This window comes from Camelus ferus, chromosome 28 (assembly GCF_009834535.1).
Source record: "Camelus ferus isolate YT-003-E chromosome 28, BCGSAC_Cfer_1.0, whole genome shotgun sequence".
In the NCBI taxonomy this organism is placed as follows: Eukaryota; Metazoa; Chordata; class Mammalia; order Artiodactyla; family Camelidae; genus Camelus; species Camelus ferus.
The window spans coordinates 5,024,734-5,045,860 of record NC_045723.1 but is presented as its reverse complement, the minus strand read 5'-3'; the positions used below and the strand labels follow the sequence as shown (position 1 = coordinate 5,045,860).

Here is a 21,127-nt window from a genome sequence, read left to right as displayed (position 1 = left end):
GAGCAGGGAGAGGGGTAGCTTGACTCCCTCCAAAACATAGCCACCCACCCTCCCTCACCGTCCTGTTCCGAGCTGTCAACAACCTGTCTCGTGCAATATACTTCCTCCACCCCAGAAGTGATGAACTGGGGTTCATGGAAATCCAAGCTCACTGCAGAGGCACGGCAGTAGAAGACTGAGTTCCAGGAACAACACTCACACACACAGCCTTTTCACAGTTTCTTCTAATACAGCTTCTCATTTTTGTTGATATTTAACTACTCTTTGGTTATAAAAGCCAGATGCAGAGAAAATAAGAAAAAGGCCTTCTCTTAAATTTGAATGTGAAAATCTAAAGTTTTTCTCTATTAGAAAAATAACAGAAAATGTATAAAATACAGTTAAAAAAAAGAAAACATGGGTAGAGGAGAGGGTATAGCTCGGTGGTACAGTGTACAAGGTCCTGGGTTCAATCTCCAGTGCCTCCACTGAAAATAAACAAACCTAATTACCTTCCCCACCAAAAAAACAAACAACAAAAAAGCAAAACAAAGATAATAATAAAAAAAGAAAACACAGATTCACCCACGATTATATCATCCAGAATTGCTAATGTTTGGGTGAATTGACTTCCAGTATTTTTATCTATGCATATATTTAATTTATTTTGTTTCGTTTTTTAATAATTAGGATTATTTCTAAATGAATTCTTTTTAAAAAAATCCTCATTTAACAGCGACCCAGTTTGAGCAGCGAAGGTCTATTGATTCCGTTTCCTGTAAATGAGCCCCTTTCAAGGCCGGCTTTCACTGTTGGCTGCCTTTGTAGTGCTGGCCTAAGTAAGGAAGCTGCCTGCCCCCAGGGCGCACATAAGACAGGGACCCAGCCCGTACCATGTGAGGAGCTAGGCCAGCGGGAAAGGCGCGACCGCTCGGCACAGGAGCCTGAGCAATGCCACTGAGCAACACATTTTAAACTGGGAAACTTGGGAAACTTACCCAAACTTTGTCTCCTGGAGTCTCTTCCTGATGGCCAGAGAAATGTACAAAACCAACCCCATCAGAATGAATCCACAGAAGCAGCCAAGGATGATGAGCACAGGATCTGCATTGCCAGGAGCTGGGGTGGACGAGGGGGCAAAATCTATCAAACCTGGAAAAATACCAACAGAATCAACTCGAAACATCCCTTTGGGATCTGAAATACAGAAGAAATGTTGGCTTGTAAACGGTGGCTTCTTTGGTAAATTACCAATAGAATCAACTCAAAACATCTCTTTGGGATCTGAAATACAGAAGAAACATGCGCTTGTAACACAGTCCAGGTTCTAGAACTAAATCCTCCTTTATTTTGTGATCTACACATGGAGGAAGTACTCACTTTGATGGTGTAAGTTGCACAGAGGGATCTTAATAATCAACGGGAAACTCTCTGTTTTGTATTTTGTATTAATTTTTTAAATTGAAGTATAGCTGATTTGTGATATTGGGGAAACTCTTCATGCCAGTTATGAATGTATAAGGAACTGAAGTAATGGTGAAACTAACATTTAACTGGTACTCAGTAACTTAAAACACTAGAACTATTGAGAATTTAAAATGTTTCTTTGTAAAAGAAACTCATCCGGAGTGGTTGGAACAGTGCTTGCCAGCTTCTAGTCACAGAGCTTAGGACAGAATGTACTCTCCACGCCCTGGCGGATGTCAGACTCCTTTCTAAGTCTGGATTCGCTTCCAGCGTTTTATCCCTTGCACTTTTAATGCTGTAAAATATCTTTGTGAGTTCCTTTAACGTTGTGATGAGAAAACAGCTCTTCTGAGTTTACAGTGTGACAACCCTGCTCACACCCAGAATCTAGACATTTTGATAAGGAACTGAGCTGAGGATTCCTGCTCAAGTTCCCATTTTGCTTTTCCCAGGGCACCTTTAAAAATAACTGCTTAAGGAGGGGAGCTGATAGCTCAGTAGTAGAGCACATGCTTAGCATCCACGAGGTCCTGGGTTCAATCCCCAGCACCTCCATTAAAAATAAATAAGTAAACCTAATTACCTCCTCCCCCCCTAAAAAAAAAAGGCCTAAAAAATAAAATTAAGTAAATAAAATAACCACTTAGAGTTGAGCCCTTGAGAAGTTAAGCAGTGGTGTTTGCTACCCCAGTCTCTCTCACATGCTCTAATCTGGGACAGAGGACTGCCCTTCGGGCTGGGCTCACCACCCCCCAACCCCTGTTTTTAGGATCTGTGATAAATCTTGTGACTCTACTTCCTTTGCGTGGGTGGATTGAAACTGCTCCATCAAAATGTCCCCAGCATTTTCACTTCCCCCCAAGTGGGAGCTCGGATGCTGAGGGAGCTACCTGCCCACCCTGACGTGGGTGGCTCGTGCCTCCTCATTCAGTAGGTCAGAATCTATTCTTAATTCAGGACACCAACTACGGAGTCCTGGCACAAATATGAAGATTTTTGCCAGTCTCGCTTCCTCCGGGACATCTCCCTCCTCTTCAGCACACCCACTTCATTCATCTGGGTAAGTCCTCCTTCCCTGAGGTCCCTGGCTGCCCAGCAGTCCCTGCTGCCCGGCTTGCGAGCAAATGGCAGCAGCATCAACGTGCCCGCCGCCAACTATTTCATAACCCCCTGTACATTCAATTCCCATTTCACTCCCGACACTATCTCTTTTCCTTTCTTTGCTGCACTTTCATTTTTGTTCAGCAACTTGATCTGTTCCTGTGAAATGCCATGTGAGTTTGCCCCGGGACACAAAGAAGTAACGCAGCTCTGTGCTGGTTAGATGTGTGTGAACTGAATAATGAAAGCGTGGTGACCAACCACGATGGACCCTGAAAAAGGGACATGACTAGTCACGACCATGATGTGTTCAGTATTTATGGAGTGATCTGTGGACTGAAGAGCTGGCGGTGAAGTTTATACAATTACTCACAGTAAGCGTTTGCTGGCAGCTCAAATTTGAACCATATTGCTAGGGAAAAGGTGTTATTTAACTAAACCGTGGTAACTGAAACGTATGCAGACTGGAACCGTGCAAAGCCGGGACTGCCGGGACGGCAGAGCTTTTTACAATTTTGGACAGTTTATTTTGTGTGAGGATGACAGATCTGTCATCTTAAGCTCTGATTTTTCAACCTGTGCCTTTTGAATCAGAATCTCATTGTCTCTGAATTTCCCTGCGATGGACACACCTTGTGTCCCTGTCGCCAGTTACTAATCTTCCGTAGGGACAAGGACTTTGGGCTGTAGGAACAATAATATGTCTGTAATCTGGCACTAAAAGGGAAGGCACATTTGAGGTCACTGGGACAGACAGATGGGAACTCAGTGGTCTGCTCACAAGCCCCGTCTACTGTAGGCACAAAGGCCATATTTGGCAAGAACTTATAAATGCACAAATCACACCAATCTAGGTGTCCGCATGGAGCCGATGACAGTGGTTCACTGTCAAATAACCCAGGGCAGGTCAGATTTAGAACAAGGTGGCTCCCCTGGTCTACGGAAGCAAACACAGCCTTTGGGTCACCTGGGGCACCACAGTGTCACCCTGCTGAAGGTCACCCCAACAACACGCAGAAGCCAGCACGCACGGCTGGGCATTGAGCTGAGCGAGCCTAGAGCCGTCTAAAGACGGTTTCTGTAGGAAACACTGCCCGTTCTGTGCGGATCAATCATGAAGCATGTTACCCGAGGCTTGGATGACTCACAACAAGGCTGCACTGCTTAAAACAAACACCAATGAAAAAAACAAACAATGCCAGTTACACACTGCGCATCCAAAATTCAGCCACGCATACGTCATTTAAACTAAATTCAGTAAGTCCAGTTGAATTCAGTGTTCTGAAGGACGAATCTTCCTGGTAAGTCATTACCATGAACAGAAGCAGTAGTGGGAGGACTCACGGGCATCAGGAGCTCTGTCCTGACCCCTGCCAAAATTCCTTTTGGTCTTTATTTTTCTTCCATCCCACAGCTTACTCTCCGGCAACCTGTGCGCTGCCCGGACTGAGGTTCTATCAGCTGATAAGGGCGCCAGCTCTCACCATGTGGCGGGATGGGTATTTCCACCGGGTCACTGAAGGGCCCGACTCCCCCTTTGGTGATGGCCGCAATCCTCACTGTGCACGTGGCATTGTGGGCCTGAACAGAAAGCTGGGCGTGGCTGCCATTCTGGCCGACTTCTTCCGAGAGCTCCTTCTGGGGATAGAGAGGAGAGGAAAGGAGATGAAATCACCTATCTGCCCACAGTTTTTCTGGGGGATGCCGCCCCACGCACATCCCAGGGGCAGCGGCTATGTTTTCACAGCATCCTTGCCGCACTCAGGCCACAGCCCAGGGAGCCTGAGACAGGCAGGGATGCAGGACACGCTGGCAGCATCCTCAGGCCTTGGGGACCTTGGTCTACCAGGGCCGTGCAGGCATGGCACTTGGAGTGGCCAGTGAAGAAGCCCCCGGAAGAAGGGGAGCATGTGGCAGATACACCCCACTGGCAAGAGCAAGACTGTCTCCTCGGGACCCCCACCCTCCGCACTGCCAGGAGCCATGCTGCATCTTGACAGGGGCCGAACGCCAGCCTCCCTCACCCAGCCTGGAGGGGCTCTTGTTCCCTGCAATTCTAAGAGTTGTGACTCGAATCTACATTTAGGAGGGCACTGATGTCATTTTCTTCTCTTCCGGTGTGACAAACGCACCACGGGCTCCATCTTCAAACATCCTCTTCACTTATTTATTTTGTTTTAAAGCCAACTGCCATGTACCTTAAGCCAACATTAAAGAATCGCCAAGAACCCAGAAGTGTCCTTACCTCCCGTCTGCTTCTTTACTTCATATCCTGTATGAGCTTTTGATTCAAGATTATAATACCAAATATCAATATTTGAAATGAACACATCTTGAATTTTTATATCCTGTTGATCTCTGTTCTTTTATCAACAATGCTTATAGGTGAATTATCAAATGAAAGATACAGTTATAAAAACTGGGAACAAAACATTCTTGGGATAATGGCTCCAAACAATGGTTGAGCTTACTTTTTTCTTTCAATGGAGAGAAAATTATTCTAGGGGAGAAAAAACTAAGAGGGGAAGAGAAGGGAAGTATTAATAAGTAAACCAAAGTGTCTGAACTGTCTTTGAGGTCTTTTTGTTGAAAAAGGACCATTTTAAACGCGCATAATACAAGAGGAACCAAGTTGATGAAAATGCTTTATAACAAGCATTCTGATTTAGGAATACATCTTTTTTAAGAAAAAAAATAGGAGGAAATGATTTTTGAAAAAATAACCAGAACTAAGGGCTTATATAGTGCTTTCCCCTTTGTCTCCAAACCTCGACTACCATGATGTTCTCCCGAGTAGGAGACTAATTTTGTGTTTGGGGCTGGCTTTTCAAGTGGGAGCTGCAGGGGTGGTGAAGGCTGAAACGAAGCCAGGAGGAACACATCTCTTATCTTTGAAGTGTGCAGATTTGTTTTCACAGAGAGAAAGAAATGTCATGTCCTATGGAGCACAGATGTCACAGATCACCAACGAGTAGCAGGGGCCTGGTTTGGGGGGTGACTTCATTCCCTCGTCCTCACTCATGCTGGTCACTGCTGGTGCAGCCAGCCCAGTGCTCACAGACACGGCCGTCCCATCGCTCACAACCACGGGGGCACCTGGGTCGGCCACCCAGAGACCGTTTATAATCTCAACTGGCAGTGACCATCAGGACCTAGAGATGTCCCCAGACAAGGGGTGAGAGGGAAAAACATCGCCTTAAAATTTTAGGTCTTTTAACTAAAATTTTTTTGGTTTTCCATAGATTTTTTTTGTTGTTGTTAATTAGGGTGACAAATTAACAATTAATTTGGGGGGCTATCAAAGGGTATTTTCTGTACAGCAAACCCAGCTTTGAATATGAGTTAGTTGGTGGTTCTCTATATAATTTGGGGAAGACAGAAAATCATCAGGTAGCGTAACCTCCCTGTCCAAACCCGCAGCCCTGCAGCCCTGCGGTGACTCAGGCTGGCAGCTGAGAAGCAGCTCGTCAGCAGCACCGTTTACTCAAAGCACAAAGACTTCGTGCCTGACGAGGCACCAGGGCCAGCTTCTGGTCTCATGCTTTTTGTCTACGAGGATTCAAACACAATACACTGTTTATGAGTAAAATGATCTCAAAATAAGAGGAAACGCATGATTTCCAAAAGAATTAAATCCCTAGAAGAAGAGAAATCCTAACAGAAACAAAACTGTCCTTTTGGAAATACACGTAAAAGCGGTTTATAACACCTATTCATTCACACAGGGCCTATAACTCACTATGAAAACCCAGAGAAGTTACTTTCCAATTTGTACCTCCCATGCTTTGAGCAAATTGGGAGTTTTAGGTTCCTCCTGGAGTGAGCTTTCTTTCCTGCAGTGTTCTTTCGTTTGTTTGGTTTTTAGAGGGGGAGGTAATTAGGTTTATTTTTTGATGGAGGTACTGGGGATTGAACCCAGGACCTTGTGCATGCTACATATGCACTCTACCACTGAGCTGTAGCCTCCCCCCCTTTCCCTTCAGTGTTCCTATTTGTCTCCCGCTGCGGCTCGGCTCGTGACCTGTCTCTGGGAATGTTACTCAAAGCAAAATGAGCCATTGAGTCTTTTTTTTCCCCCCACCGAATCTTTTGTTGTCACAAGCCTGTTGTGATGCACAAAGTAGAGCCCAGGCACAATGCAAAGGACCGTCCTGCTGGGGTGATCCAGCATTTCCAAGGAGGTAACGACTGGAAAGGTCACAGCCCTAACGGGGGCGGCACTGTTCTCACCGCAGTGGGGACCATTCTGAGCAAAGGACGATCAGAACGCATGGCCGAGTGTCAATGGCACTTGTGCGTTACGCTGTCTGGTGGCGTCATTCCTAAGGCTCTCATCACTCCGGCCCACCTGCCCAGCTCAAGAGGTCCCCTTGGCAGACACTTGAGCAGGATAGAAACAAAGCAATTTCTTGAAAGAGCGGCAGGTCACCCTCCCTCCTCCTCTCCCGGGGTGGATAAAAGACACCTCTTTTCTCTGTGTCTGTGCTCAGCACTGATTTCTAGCAGTGATGCCCGTGGAAGCTCAGGAGGAGACACAAGGTTGTCTTCAGGGCTGACGGTGCCCTTCACAACCAGGGCCCCCCAACCAAGTCACATCACCGGGCGAAGGAGGGGCAGTCAGGCCCCACTGTCCTCTGTATGATCTCAGTGAGCAAGAAAAGCTTCCAAGAGGGCAGCAGGAGCGACGTGCTGAGTGACCTGGCCAGTCAGCAGGGTGCGCCGGTGGAAAGATGGCAGATCTGAAGGTTACTTTTCTCCATAAGCTCAACTTTCTTATCTATAAAGGGGTCTGAGTCACATAAGCCATTGTCATCATATGTAACTTTCAAATCATCTTTCTGGGCTTGTGATTTTCATGGGCTCCCTTGCCATCTGCCAAATTCGATCTGACCTCCCTCCTAGGGCAGCGGCTTCCGCATCCATCTTCACCTCACACCACCTTCCTCAAGGGATTCACATTCCAGGCCTTCCAGTGGGTCATGATTTCCCCCTTATGCCTTCTCTCATGCTCGATCTTTGTCAAAATAAAGACTCCTCAGTCTTTGTCCAACTCTCTCAATCTTTGTCAAAATAATTCCGAGCCCAGATCAGGTACCCCTTTTACTGGGGGAGAGGCGGTCTGCTGCCATGGGCCCTGAGCATCCTTACACATCCCGGCTGTGTGTGATGAGTCAAACCACCCTCTGACCTTAAGCCATTCTGGCAAAGGTGAAGGTGGCCACAGCGTGACCACCGTGCAGCTGCAGAGAGCATGGGCTTGCGCTGAGCTCTTGGCCCTGGGACCTCAGCTGTCCAGCCTGCCACCTGGGTTCATTGATCGCAGATTGGGCAGATTGAGGAGATTGGGCAGATTGAGGAGATCAGGCAGGAAGCTGGGCTGCCAGGCTGGCACTCTTGCCGTGTGCTGGGCCATGAACGATACAGGCAACCTGGCTCTGGTCCATCGCATCTTGTGTCTAATTTCAGCTCTTACGGAGCAGTGCCAAGCCGACCTGATTGCATATTTAGACCTCCCCTTGCCATCCCCTATGAGACTAGGATTCTTCCCTGACAATCTTTTTCCGAAAAGCATCTTCTGGAACTTCCTGGGAATTGCAGGACTGCTAAGCCCTCCAGGTAATTTGCACTGTCTTCCTCGAAAAGCCTAAGTTCCCTGAAGGCAAGAATGAGGTGATAACCAAGGATGAATTCTACATTATACACACTGACTGATTAAATAAATGAATGGATGAAGAGTGAGTGAGGAAAGCCCTGAAGATTCCTCAGAACTTTGTAACTTTTCAAGTACTTCTAACTCTTACTACACTGAAAGTTGCCTTGCCTAAACCGCTTAAGATCAGGTCTTTTCTCACCAAAATGAATGCTCAAGGAGTATTCAATCAGCAAATCAAAGGAGACAAGGCGCTCTTTTAAAGTTGAGACTTACGGACATCTCAGCGCTCTGCCACACGTGAGTGATCCGGTAGCCCACCAGCTCCCCGTCCTGCTTCTTAATTGGAGGCTTGACCCATCTGATGTCCACCTTGTTGCTAGACTCGTTCAGAGACATAGTGACATTCAGAGGTGCTACGGATGGGGCTGCAAAAGAAGGAGAGAGGGCTGAAGGAGTGCACAGAAAAGCTCCCTGAGATTCATTCCCTTCCTGGTTTTGGTATGTTTCGTTTTTTTGAATTTTCTATGAAAAGGATTCAAATGAGACTGAGATTAACTGTGGATTTTTACCCTCTTTTCAATGAAGGACCATTGAGCTATCTCAGTTTAAAAAAGGAAGCCCTTTCTAAACTAAAATAAGACAGAAAGGGAAGGCAGGAAAGGAGGGGGGCGGCTCAGGAACCCCTCCTGGGGAAGCAAAGCACACACAACCCCAACAGGCACCCCCAGGCTGGCCGGGGGTCCGCTCTGTGTGGTTTGCACTGCACAGGCAGGGGACACTGCTGAGCTCAGAGGAAGCCACAAGTTTAAAGTCCAGACGTAGGTTACTGATGGTTTGAACAGAGCTGATCAGTCAATAAATTTAAATACGTATGTGTGTGTGTGTGTTTTAGACATCTCCTGAATGAAGATCAGAAGGTCAAATATTAATTACTGGGCTAGATGTCAAAATGTAGAATTTAGCACTGGTTTTCACTCTTTCATTTATAATAATTCTCCACAAGCCACATACCCACTTCTTGTCAAAATCTGTTATCTCTCACAAGGATACAAGGATAATAAAAGTTTAAGCACTTAAAAAAAAAAAAGTATGTATGTGGGTACAGTATGCGTACAAAATAATTTGGGAAAGAAGTCAAGGTTATAACTACATTTTGGGGGGGAGGGAGGAATGTGATTGCAGCTATGTTTTAAAAAATATGCCCTTTGACCAAATGTTTTATTTCCAGGGATTTAATCCAGAAAAATCCTCCTGTAGGTAGTGTTAGATTCACTGAAGTATAATAGTGACAAAAAGGAATAAACAGAATGTTCAGTCAATGATTATGATACAATAAACTGATAATTTTCCAATGGAATACTTACTGCCCCACTCTGAAAAGATTTTGGGAGACCATATAAAGTGTTATGAAGAAATACCTAATTGGGGGGATAAGAAAGCTGCAGAAAGTATGTATCAATGATCCATTTTAGAAATTAAAAAAATAAGTGTTTCACATATAAAGAGTAAAAACAATTGCAATAATATATAGGAAATTGTTGCCTGTAGTACGTTGTGCTTAGGGGAGATTAAACTGGGTATTTCTGATATATCTCAAAGAGAAACAAAAGGGCACAATAACTCTCTTTGTCTCTGCTGATTCCAGGAGCAGTAATAATGAAGCTAGAATAAATTTCAGCTTAGAAAACGTCATACAGCTAAAGCTATGTCTATGAAAACAGACTTTCAAATCCGTTGTAGAATTTACAGAGAAACATAGCTGGCTCAGCATGTCCTTATGTCTATTGCCTGCTAAAACCCCTCTAGGATGACAATAAGGAATTTAAAACAGTATAAACTCACAGGGTTTAGAGGAGTCAACAGTGGAAGAGGAATGCCAACATATATATGAAAGCTAGAAAAGAGCGTAGGTTGGTACAGTTAAGTCAGCAAGCTGATTCTCCCCCAGAGAACCACAGAGAGGCTCAGAAGTGGTACTAAAGTGGGGACTAAAACTGGAAGACTGGAAGTTTGATCAGGATGCACCCCTCCAACCTACTGCCACACACACCTGGCAAGTACCCCTTAAATTCCCACAGGAGACAGGCTTTTCAGGACTGAAAAGCTGCTGGACTTGGGGGCACCAGCAGAATGGAGACACGAGGAGGGGCCAGATTGACAACTGGGGAGAGAAGTGCAAGCTTGTGCACTGAATGAAGGGGACTCCACCTCCACCTCCTCCCCACCGGCTCCCAGGACATCAGTAGCCAGGTTCATATGCCTGAGGCTGGGGACAGGAGACTCAATTCTAGAGAAAGCAAGTGGCCCCAGGGGAAAGAAAGCCAATGTTGACACCTGGGGGTATCCAACCCAAAACTCTCAGGTTGCCACCCAGCCATCTGACAGTGACGCCTAAAGCCCCGCCCCCGCTCACAGAGCTTCCGGTCAATCACCGATTCTTCACTCCTCAGTGGGCGCGGACAGTGGCGAATCAGCAGAGGCTGGGGGTGGGGGCCCTTCATGAATGTCAGGGATCAAAACAACACACAGCACAGAGGGCTAAAAGGAGGCAAAGCCAGGGTAGGGAACTAGAGAAAACTAAACGAACGAAACTAACAAGTAACATACCCAAAGATAAGAAAAGGAGAAAGGTTTTATTCCCCACATTAGTACCTGGAGTACAACGGAGAACTGGAAAAAAACTATCAAAAAAGAAAGAAAATTCTTGAAATTGACCATATAAGAAAAAGTATTTAATAGAAGAATTGGAAGATAGGTCAACTAAATCTCCTCCCCCCCCCCCCGCCAAAAAAGTAGAATAAACAGATTAAAGACAAGAGACCAAATTTGAGAAAAAAAAAATTGAGGAAGCAATTGAAGAGGTTCAACAAATGGCTGCATAGTGCCTGTTCTCATCAATCAGACCGGAAAATCTGGTGAGTCAAGCACTGGGTGGAGCACACGCGACAGTTTTGTCTCAATAGTGGGTAATAAGTGACCCTAGACCGATTGCTCTGGTCCAATCTAACAAATGCTAAAAGCAAGATCCAAAAGGGTCAATTTTTTCCCAATAGCTTAACTGTGACCCCAAGCAAAGCTCCATACTTACAAGAATACAAAAGTGTCTAGCACCCAACAAGGTAAAATTCACGATGTCAGGAGTCCAACCAAAGATTACCAGACATGAGACACATGGCAGGTAAGTCAAAAGGAGATAAAATAGAGTAAAAAAAATTAATCCAAAAGAAGAAAAAGAAGGAGAGCAAATTACAGACAGAACAAATAGAAAATACGATCGATGTAAATCTACCTATATGAATGATACCATGCATTTTAATGGATTAAATACCCTAATTTAAAGGCAAGGATTGTGAAGTAAAGCACTGCCTCTATGAAATGCACCTTGAATATAAAGATACAAATAAGTGAAAAATAACTATGAATAAAAGATATGCCATGTAATCAAAAGAAAGCTAAAATGGCTCTATTAATATCAGACAAAATAGATTTCACAGAAAATAATATTAACAAAGGTAAAGAAAATAAATTCATAATGATAAAGTGGCCAATTTACTAGGAGAGCATTGTAATATTAAGCATTTATGCACAAACAATAGAACTTCAAAATATTTGACCTGCTAGAGTTACAAACAGAAACAGATAAACTCACAATCATAACCGGAGATTTCAATGCACCTCTCTAAATCACTGATAGGAAAAGGAGGCAGAAAATCACTAAGAATACAATTTGAAAAATACCATCAACAAACTTGACCAAGTTGACATTTATAGAACATTTCACCTAATAAGAGCAGAACACATATTCTCTTCAAGTGCACGCGGAACATTTATCAAAGTAGACCGTGCTCTGGGCCACAGAATGAGTCTCAGCACATTTCAGAGGATTCAAGTGATACAAATTATGCTCTTTGACCTCAAGAGAATGAAATTAGAAATCAATATGACAAAGATTTCTGGGAAATTCCAAAATATTTAGAAACTAATATTTCTAACCTAGTATTTAGGATAAGTGCCAAAATAACCAATAGCTCAAGGAAGAAATCAAAACAGAAATCAGAAAGTGTTTGGAACTGAATGAAAATGAAACGGCACATAGAAATTGTTCTCAAAGGTTTTCCCCTCTCACTTAAGATATTTCACAGCCTTGGCACTAGTTTCATTTGTGCAAGGATTAAGCCCCAGCAACTTGTGACCCAGACCTGTCCTACAGCCCGAATGAAGATGAGAGCACTGATTATGTAAGTCCAGAGTTGAGGGCTGGAAAGAGGTTCTGAGTAATCTAGAGCTCTAAATTAGGGAATAACAGAAATTGAACAATTGAAACTTAACGGACTACAGCATTCATTGCAGTACTCATAGAAAAAATAGACAATCTCAGAAATCAAAAGCAGTACATAGAAAATAAAGTTTACAGATGTAAATAAAATTTGTTATAAAAAATACTATAAGGATAATAGTACCCACTTCATATGGTTGTTATGAGCATCTGTTGAAATAATGCATGTAAAATACCCAAGGGTACTATGTACCCTTGGCACGTAGTAGGTGCTTGGTGAACATTAGCCAACTTCACATTTGTTAGTTTTCTTGAGTTTGATGCTATGAGTAACAACTATTGTATAATTAAAGGCCACACAAAGCAAAACTTAAACTCTAAATCAGGCCACCAGGAAGGATTTGCTTCATCACATGCCATCAGGCACAACATCCATGCTGAACCCCAGGAATTACCTCCTTCGGTCGTGCTGGCCAGAATCCAAGGGCTCACTGCAGACCAGCCGACTTCATTCATGCAGGACACACCGATGTTGTAATTAGCCAGAGCTTGCAGCTGCTCGATTTGATACAGATGTGGTGAAGCAGAGGTGTTAAAAACCATAACTGAGCCATTACTCAGCAGATCAACTTCCTGGACCTACATGAAGAGTGAAAATGTGGACCAGGCGTTAGTCAGGCGGTAGGAATGTCAGGCACGGGGCATTCGTGCATTCGGTGTACAGGGTACTTCCTCTCTGCCGAGGGGAAGTACCTGCTTCCTTTCCGGCCTCACCCTGAATTTCCCACCAGCATTACTGAGTGTTACTCATGCTCCTGACCTGAGCAACAACTGAGGACCTAATGAAAAATGCCTAAAATAAGTGTTCTCACTTCGGCAGGTAACAGAGCAAATAATTATCATTATGCTACTGTAATTAGCATAATTTATATTACAATGTAAAATAAAACAGAGCCTGTCCTCTCTCGGAATCACTTCAATTCACGATCTTTTCTTTCAGCTGTTTCACAGACTAAGCAGTCAAGACAACAGACATCATTTGTGGTGGCAAAACCTAAAATACTTACTATATGACCCTTTAAAGAAAAAACATTTCCCAAATCCTACTTTAGAAGGTGAGATACTTAAAAAAAAAACTGTATTTATTTTCACTATGTAACCTGAGGAATTCTGCTCCTGTCTTGAGGCTAATTTTAACATGTCCTTTATTCCTACCTCCCATTACCACCCCAATGTAAATTCAACTCCAAAAGCATACACAGATAATGTAGATTTTCTGGTATTTTTTAGTGGGGAGATATGGGAAAGGGTCATTTGCACTTCACCCAACAAACTTTTCTCTAAACCTCTTTAAAGTCTATCAGCTCTTTCCTCTGAGTTCTTGGACCTCATCTTTCCCTCCATAAACTCCACCTGTCTCTCCACATCCCTCTCCAGACGTCCTCTGCAGGCACAGGCAAGAGAGGGGATTCCCAGCAAAGACCTAGTCTTCTGCTAAACTTCCAGCTTTTCCCTTAAGGATATCTCTTATCTAGGAATGGCGATCATGGAGAGTTTTCTCTCATTGTATGTCTTTCACAATTTCTAAAACATGTCGTACTTATAAAATCAGAAAAGACAAAATAGTATCAGATAAAACAGAAGCCACCAAAAACAACTGGGGATAAAGCCTTAAACCCACAAAATGTATTCTCAATAATAATGGGCTTGGAAATATGGGCTGTGGACACACAATGCTGTTATTTCAAGATATATATGTTTGAAATTTAGACCAAGGATGTCACAAATCAACATTTTGGAGTTCCAGTCCCTGAGTGGATGGATACCCAGAGGGTGGTGTTGGGGCCAAGTCTCACCTCTGACTCAGATCCACAGACTCCATGGGTGACAAGAAGGGACTAGTTGCCTGAGGAGCCACCAAGACCAACAAGGGGCTGTGTGCTTATCTCGGTGGTGGCTGTTGGCAGAAATTACTTTTTGTTTCTTCACTTTAGACTCTGCACCTACTTCCTGGTGACCAAGCACAAAAACTAAGGTGGAGGAAGCCGTGGCTCTCCACCCCTGTCCCACTTCCGGAAATGGGAAACCCGCTGGAGCGTTTCCAGGCCCAGGGTCACTCTCTGAGAGTACATTCCTAGAAGAAGACGGGGTTTCTTTAACAGTGCTCAGTGGGTCCGGGGGGAAAAGAGGGCACGAAGCAGCAAGACCTATGTGAGAGAGTTAAAAATAGAAATGGAGTCTGTATCCCAAAAATGGGTGAAGAAAGAAATGTCAGGACCAAAGGAAGTGAGAGGGTGTGTCCTGCTAGTGGGTGGACCTGAATCTTGTCCAAAACATTCATTTGTCACCAAGTCAGAGTCTAAAATTGTAACAAACTGGGAATTTGCTACAAAACTACACTTGGTCCCTTCAGAAATGGTAATACACTGCTCATCAACAGAATACGAAAGTATCACTTCTGGGGACACCTTCACATTGATTAGTTCTCAACTAGGACTGCCAGGGAAAATAAAGGACAGCCAGTTATATTTAAATTTCAGATAAATAACAAATAATTACAGGTACAGGTATGTCACAAAATTGCTCATGTACTTTAGCGTGTAAAGTAACTGTGTTCTTATTTGCTAAATCTAGTAACCCTAACAGAGATGGAAAGGAGAATGGGCCAGCTGGTGCGGCACAGAGAGAATAACCATGTCCGGCCCCGTAGGATCCAAGGTGGGCAAGCAGGGCCGCAGTTTGGCAGTCACAAGATGATTTTTCACTCTCTCCCTCTTTGCTTTGGCTTTTCCATGGCTACCCAAAGCCCAGGCAAAGAGAGACAGTAAGTGAAGCTTGTTCATGATCATCTTTCATCTGTACATCAGGGGTAGCCTGATGTTTTCAGGCCCCACCAACTATCTTACTCCACCTCACCTTACTCTGAAACCCACTCTTCTCAAGGTGCGGTGGTACTCTTCCTCAGTCCCCCTAAAGGTAACATCCTCCCACGGGAAGGAGTCTTATGTCCCCACTGACTCTTTAAACAGCTCAGCAACTTGAAACAATTTTTAAAAAGGCTGATCCACACAGGAAATATAGCCAATATTTTATAATAACTATAAATGGAGTATAATCTATAACAATTTTGAATCACTATGTTGTACACCTGAAACTACACCTCCATTAAAAAAAAAAAAAAGGCTGATCCATGCTCCATTTATGTTTATATACAGGGACAGCCATGTTCATATGCAAGGAAACAGGTCCTGGTTGTTCCCAAAACAACAGAGTTCTGAAATACATGAAGCAAAAACTGATAGAAGTTGAAGAGAGAAAGAGATAATTCAAAAATAATAGTCAAGACCTCAGTTCTTCACTTTCAATAACAGATGAAATTACAAGACAGAAGATTAACAAGGAAATGGAAGACATAAATGAGACTCTCAACCAATTAGACCTAACAGACATAGAAACACTCCACCCAACCACAGCTGAACACAGATTCTCCTCAAGTGCACGTGGAACATTTTCCAGGATAGATCATATGCTAGGCCATACAACAAGCCTTAACAAATTTAACAGGATGCAAATCATACTAAGCGTATCTTCTAAACACAATCAACAAAGGAAGAAAATTTGAGAATTCACAACTAAGTGAAAATTAAACAACGCATTCCTGAATAACCAATAGAACAAAGAAGAAATTCAAGAAAAATGATAAAAAATAAAAAACTTGAGATGAATGGGAACCTCCCCCCTTCATACCAAAACTCATGGTATGCAGCTAATGCAGTGGTTAGTCGGGAGCAAATTAAGCCAAAGTAAACAGAAGAAAGGAAATAAACATTAGGGCAGAAATGAATGAAGTAGAGAATAGAAAAACAACAGAAAAAATTAATGAGCCCCAAAGTTGCTTCTTCCAAAAAAAAATTCAATAAAATTGACAAAACATTTAGTTAGGCTGATCAAGAAAAATAAGAGAGACAACTCAAATGATTAAAATCAGGAATGAAAGAGAGGACATTACTACTCACCTCAAAAGAAAAAAGGTTCTAATGGAATATTATAAACAATTGTATACCAACAAATTAGATAATGTAAGAAAAATGGAAAAAATTCCTAGAAACACACAAACTACCAAAACTGACTCACAAAGAAATAGAAAATCTCAGTATATCTCTACTGAGTAAAAAGATTGGGCTAATAATATTCAAAAAACTTCCCACAAAGGAAAGCTTAGGGCCAGATGGCTTCACTGGTAATCTCTATAAAATATCTGAAGAAGCACAAACATCAACCTTTCATAAATTCTTCCAAGACATGGAAGAGGAGGGAACAGTTCCCAACTCTTTCTATAAGACCAGTATCACCTTGATACCAAAAAGCTAACACAAGAAAACAGGCCAATCACTCTTATAAACATAGACCCAATTAGATAGCGGTGATGATTGCAGAATTCTGAATATACTAAAAACCACTGAATTGTATGCTTCAAATGGGTGACTATTATGATATGTAAAATATATTTCAAAAAGGCTGTTCAAAAAAGGGGCATCCCTGGTTAGACTTTGTAGACACAAGAATTCCTAACACCCGTACTTGGGAGGTTTACAAATAAAGTTGGGTAAGAATTAAGCAATGCTGTGTGTGGGTAGCAGGGTGAGGGTGGAGACTATTTTGGGGATAATACATGTTTTTTCCTCTTCAGAGGAGGAACAGCTGTTAGAAAAGAGTGGGAGGTAATGGGAGCAGAGAAACGAACTCCCTTTGGTACTAAAAACATCTGGTGATCAACACGCAAAATTCTTTGAAAGTCACCTCTCTCAGTTGGGTTGGCATGACTGGTCTGTGTCAGGTTAATATGTTTTTATCTAATAAAATCAGACATTTATAAAACTAAGCACAACTCCTGACCCTACTGAATGATCAAGTACAAAGCAGAACGGATTCAGAGGATCATCCACATGTGCTCAACTACCTGCTCCCACATGCAGTGTCTCTTCTGAGACTCGGAGAAGCAGATGGTCCCGAGTATGGCTTTGGGCATCGGAGTTTCCTGGGCTTGAATTCTGGTTTGGCTGTCACAGGCTGTGTGTGCCCTCTGGGCCTGCCAGTGCTGGTGTGGGTTTAAGTAAGATAATGTCTGTAGAGTCCCTTGGCCATCACGGGGGTGGGGAGGGGGGTGGCGGCACTCAGCCAGGAAGGGTGCTGTTGTTGCTACCCTTCCCTGTTTATGCAGCGAACACTCAGAGCAGAGCCTACGTCATGGCAAGGTATCATTTTAGGATCGCTAACCTCTATTTCTTACAGCTCTATTTTATACAGTTTTAGGCAGTGGCTAAAAATGGGTGATGACTCTGCAGGGCCTGTCATCCCCAGGTTTCCCCGGCAGCCACAGCCTCGGGTGCTATGTTCAACAGTGAAGATGATCCATTTTGTGCTTGCTTTTCTGTCCTTTGTGGCCACCAACCCAGGAGGAGCTGGGCTGGAACATACCTGGCTTCCCAAATGCCTGGGAGTTCACAAGCCAGATGTGTTTTTGCACCTTAAGAATTAATTCTTGGGGTGGGGGGTGGGGGAGGGTATAGCTCAATGGTAGAGTGCATACGTAGCATGCATGAGGTCCTGGGTTCAATCCCCAGTATCTCCATCAAAAATAAATAAATAAATAAACCCAAATTGCCTCCCCCACAACAAAAATTAAAAAAAAAAATTCTTTACTGTCTCAGGATGTTCTATCTTGGAAACGTATTTCTCTTCTAGTTGGGCCTGGACCACACACAGGAAGAAGGCAGAGTCCCAAAGGGCAGAACACCACAAAATGGCGCATGCCTGGTGGACTTTGAGCAGGGAGAGGTCAAGGGATTCCTAACGGAGCTGTTGAACTGATCTCCGTGCCCATCCTCAGGAGGAAGGAAAACCAGGCAGACCCACAGAGCACCACGCAGTGGGTTCTCTCCTGGCCCTGGAGGTTTACCTGAATGCTGCAATCGCTGAACGGGGAGTATCCATCAAAACCCAGGACCCAGGAGATCAGGATGCTGTGCGCGGTACTGCTGTGGACCCTGACTTCAGTTGGTGGGGAGGGAATTGCTACATAGAAAACAAAGACACGCATGAACACAATTATAAGCCACAGGAGGCCATAGCTACCAAATAAATGCATTAATACCAAGCCTATTTCTGTTCCTCGAGATTGGGAAAATTAAATACAAGTTTTAAAAGGAGCCACCCTACACAAGGGTGGTGGTATTCGCCTCCAGATCAGTCTTGCAGTGATAGGATGGCTCTGCCTGGGCCAGAGAAGTGGAACATGCACTTGTTTTCCTGCCCAGTGATGATATGAGCGCTTTATGCTGAGAGAAGAGGGCTGTCGCGGGAGCGTGCATGCGTGTGCACACGTGTACATATGCATATCTCAGAGGAAGGAAGATTTCCAGGCTGAAGAAGCCAGTAAGAGTCAGTTCAAGCAGAGAACCAACCGCACCTGCTTGCAGGGAGGTGGGGGGAGGACATACCATGGTGAATGTGTGGTGACCTCAGCTGCACGTGGGATGTGAAGAGATACTCAAATCAGAATCCAACAAGGATCTCAAGTTTGGGGGTCTTTATTTTCTTGTGCTAATTTAATTCTTAATGAACAGTCATAACCACACTTTTCACCCAAAATGATGACCAATGTTTTCGAGTGCTTACTAGATGCCAGGAACCTTACGGACTTCATTTCATCATTACTAGAGCCCTATCAGAGAAGTCGCCTTCCAGTCCCCACTTACGGATGAGGAAACTGAGGACCAGAGAAGTTGAAAGCAGGCTCAAGGTCACAGGACTCGTAAGCAGTAGAATGGAGATCTGAACTCAGGTCTGGCTGACCCCAGGGCTCCTGCCCCTCCACAGGACACACTAGAGGCTGGGGCAGGGGAGTCTGGTCAGTGCTTAGCCAGCTGTCTGGCCACGGCACAGTTAAATGCCCCCTCTAAACCCAGTTCCCTCTTCTATTAAGGGGGACAGTGACGGCACGGCTCCTTGGACTGCAGTGAGGACTAAATGAGCTAACACAGGCATGAGGTCTAGGGGAGGTGCCGCGGTAGTGAGGGTGATGGGGGAAGGAAGGCTGGGACCATATTAAGCATTCGTGGGTACCATGTTCGGGAGTTTCAGCTTTACGACACAGCCTGATGAATGGGAAAGAGTCAGCATTTTGTCTGACTCACTTCCCTAAATAGATGCTCTGCTTTTCCAGATCAAACTTTGGCCACGTACACTACAGATGCTAACAGATGAGAAGGAAGTCTTGACTGCTTTGATATACATTTTTAAATAAATGGAAGTCCCAAACATAAGATTTTTTTTTAAAGTCTCAGTAGAGATTCTGTCTGAAAGCACAAAATTAAAGAAGTGCTTGTCATTTTACAGATTTTTAAACTTTAAGATGTTTATACTTTATGAAAATGTCTTTATAAATTCATGCCCACTCATGAATTCCTGAAATTCCCAACATTTCTTTTGAAAATTGTAAGAACACGATTCGGAATGAAGGAAGGAAGTCATACAGTTCCTCCCGGAGTAACTTTCAGTTTGCTTTTTTCCTTCCAATGAACTTTTAGCCTCAACCAGTGGATCTGCTGAAATGAAACATTAGCCCCCTTTAAAGCACGACTTCTTCTGTCATTTTGAGTCTCTTGTTGTGCATGACCCAAACTTTCACTCATTATTCACATTCTGCTTTTTCCATGTATTGTTTCCCCAAGAATTAAGACCAAAAGGAATATGAATTCAACATTTCCTTCTCAATATTTAAATTAGAAGCAAATACTAAAACATAACATTTGCTTGACTTTCTAGGAGAAAGGTTAAAGAAGATGATTTGAAAATGGATAAAAGGACAGTATTTAGGTTTTCTTTTTCTTTCAAGTTTCAGGTTTAAATACCTTTGGTCCCACAGAAGGAGGAGGAAGAGGCAGATGAGGGGAGCCTTCAAGCACCTGCCTTTCATTACGTTACATCCCAGCTCAGAGGAAGCAAGAGGGAGGGGGGATTAGGAGAAAGAGGGACCGGAGCCCTGGGTCCCCAAAAAGGAGTGACTGTGACCTTCTCCCTCTCTCAGAGCAGCTGCTGGTGGAGACTGGCTGTAGCCCCAGCTGCCCAGGGAAGGACGGAGCCCATTCTCAGATCAGTGCCCCAAGCTGCTCCTAACCTGGGAGCTTTCCAAGGGGTAATGGGGACTAGTTCAGGGTAAAAGCGAAAAGTGAAGACAGGAAGTAAGATGATCAAGGGAGAGCATTTCAGCCTATTTCCTTCTCAGACTGAGCAGAAACAGCTGATATATATCAAAGACATGTGTCAGGCCCCGTTGTGAGTACTTTCACTGGATTATCTCATGTAAGCCTCAAGAAGAGGTAGGTTTTGTAATTATCCCCATTTTCCAGAGGGGAACACTGAAGTCAGCGAGGTTAAGTGACTTGTCCAAGGTCACAAAGAGAAGCCAGGGCTCAAACCCAGGCAAGTGGTTACAGAGCTCACACGGCACCTCCCCATCCACTCCCGGAACACGTGGAGGGACCCGGCTCCGCCGCTCACCTTTGATGTTGATCTGTGCGCCCTTGGACACGGTTAGTCCTTTGTCGTTGTGGGCCTCACAACTGAAGACCGCGGTCTCGGTCAGCCCT

At 44.0% G+C, this 21,127-nt stretch overlaps 1 protein-coding gene across 2 annotated transcripts in view; it reads right to left on the bottom strand.

The window, feature by feature from the left end:
* The window catches only part of MERTK (MER proto-oncogene, tyrosine kinase), an 89,599-nt gene that overhangs the window by 22,683 nt on the left and 45,789 nt on the right, over nt 1–21,127 (bottom strand). Inside the window, exons 5-10 of one of the 2 annotated variants that reach the window (XM_032469805.1) lie at nt 21,039–21,125; nt 18,436–18,551; nt 12,932–13,115; nt 8,474–8,625; nt 4,032–4,182; nt 978–1,131 (exon numbers count right to left, since the gene is read on the bottom strand). In XM_032469805.1, the coding sequence (XP_032325696.1) occupies nt 978–1,131; nt 4,032–4,182; nt 8,474–8,625; nt 12,932–13,115; nt 18,436–18,551; nt 21,039–21,125 (844 nt within the window). Of the gene's footprint in view, nt 1–977; nt 1,132–4,031; nt 4,186–8,473; nt 8,626–12,931; nt 13,116–18,435; nt 18,552–21,038; nt 21,126–21,127 lie in introns of both variants that reach the window. The other variant, XM_032469804.1, reaches the window with a different exon arrangement.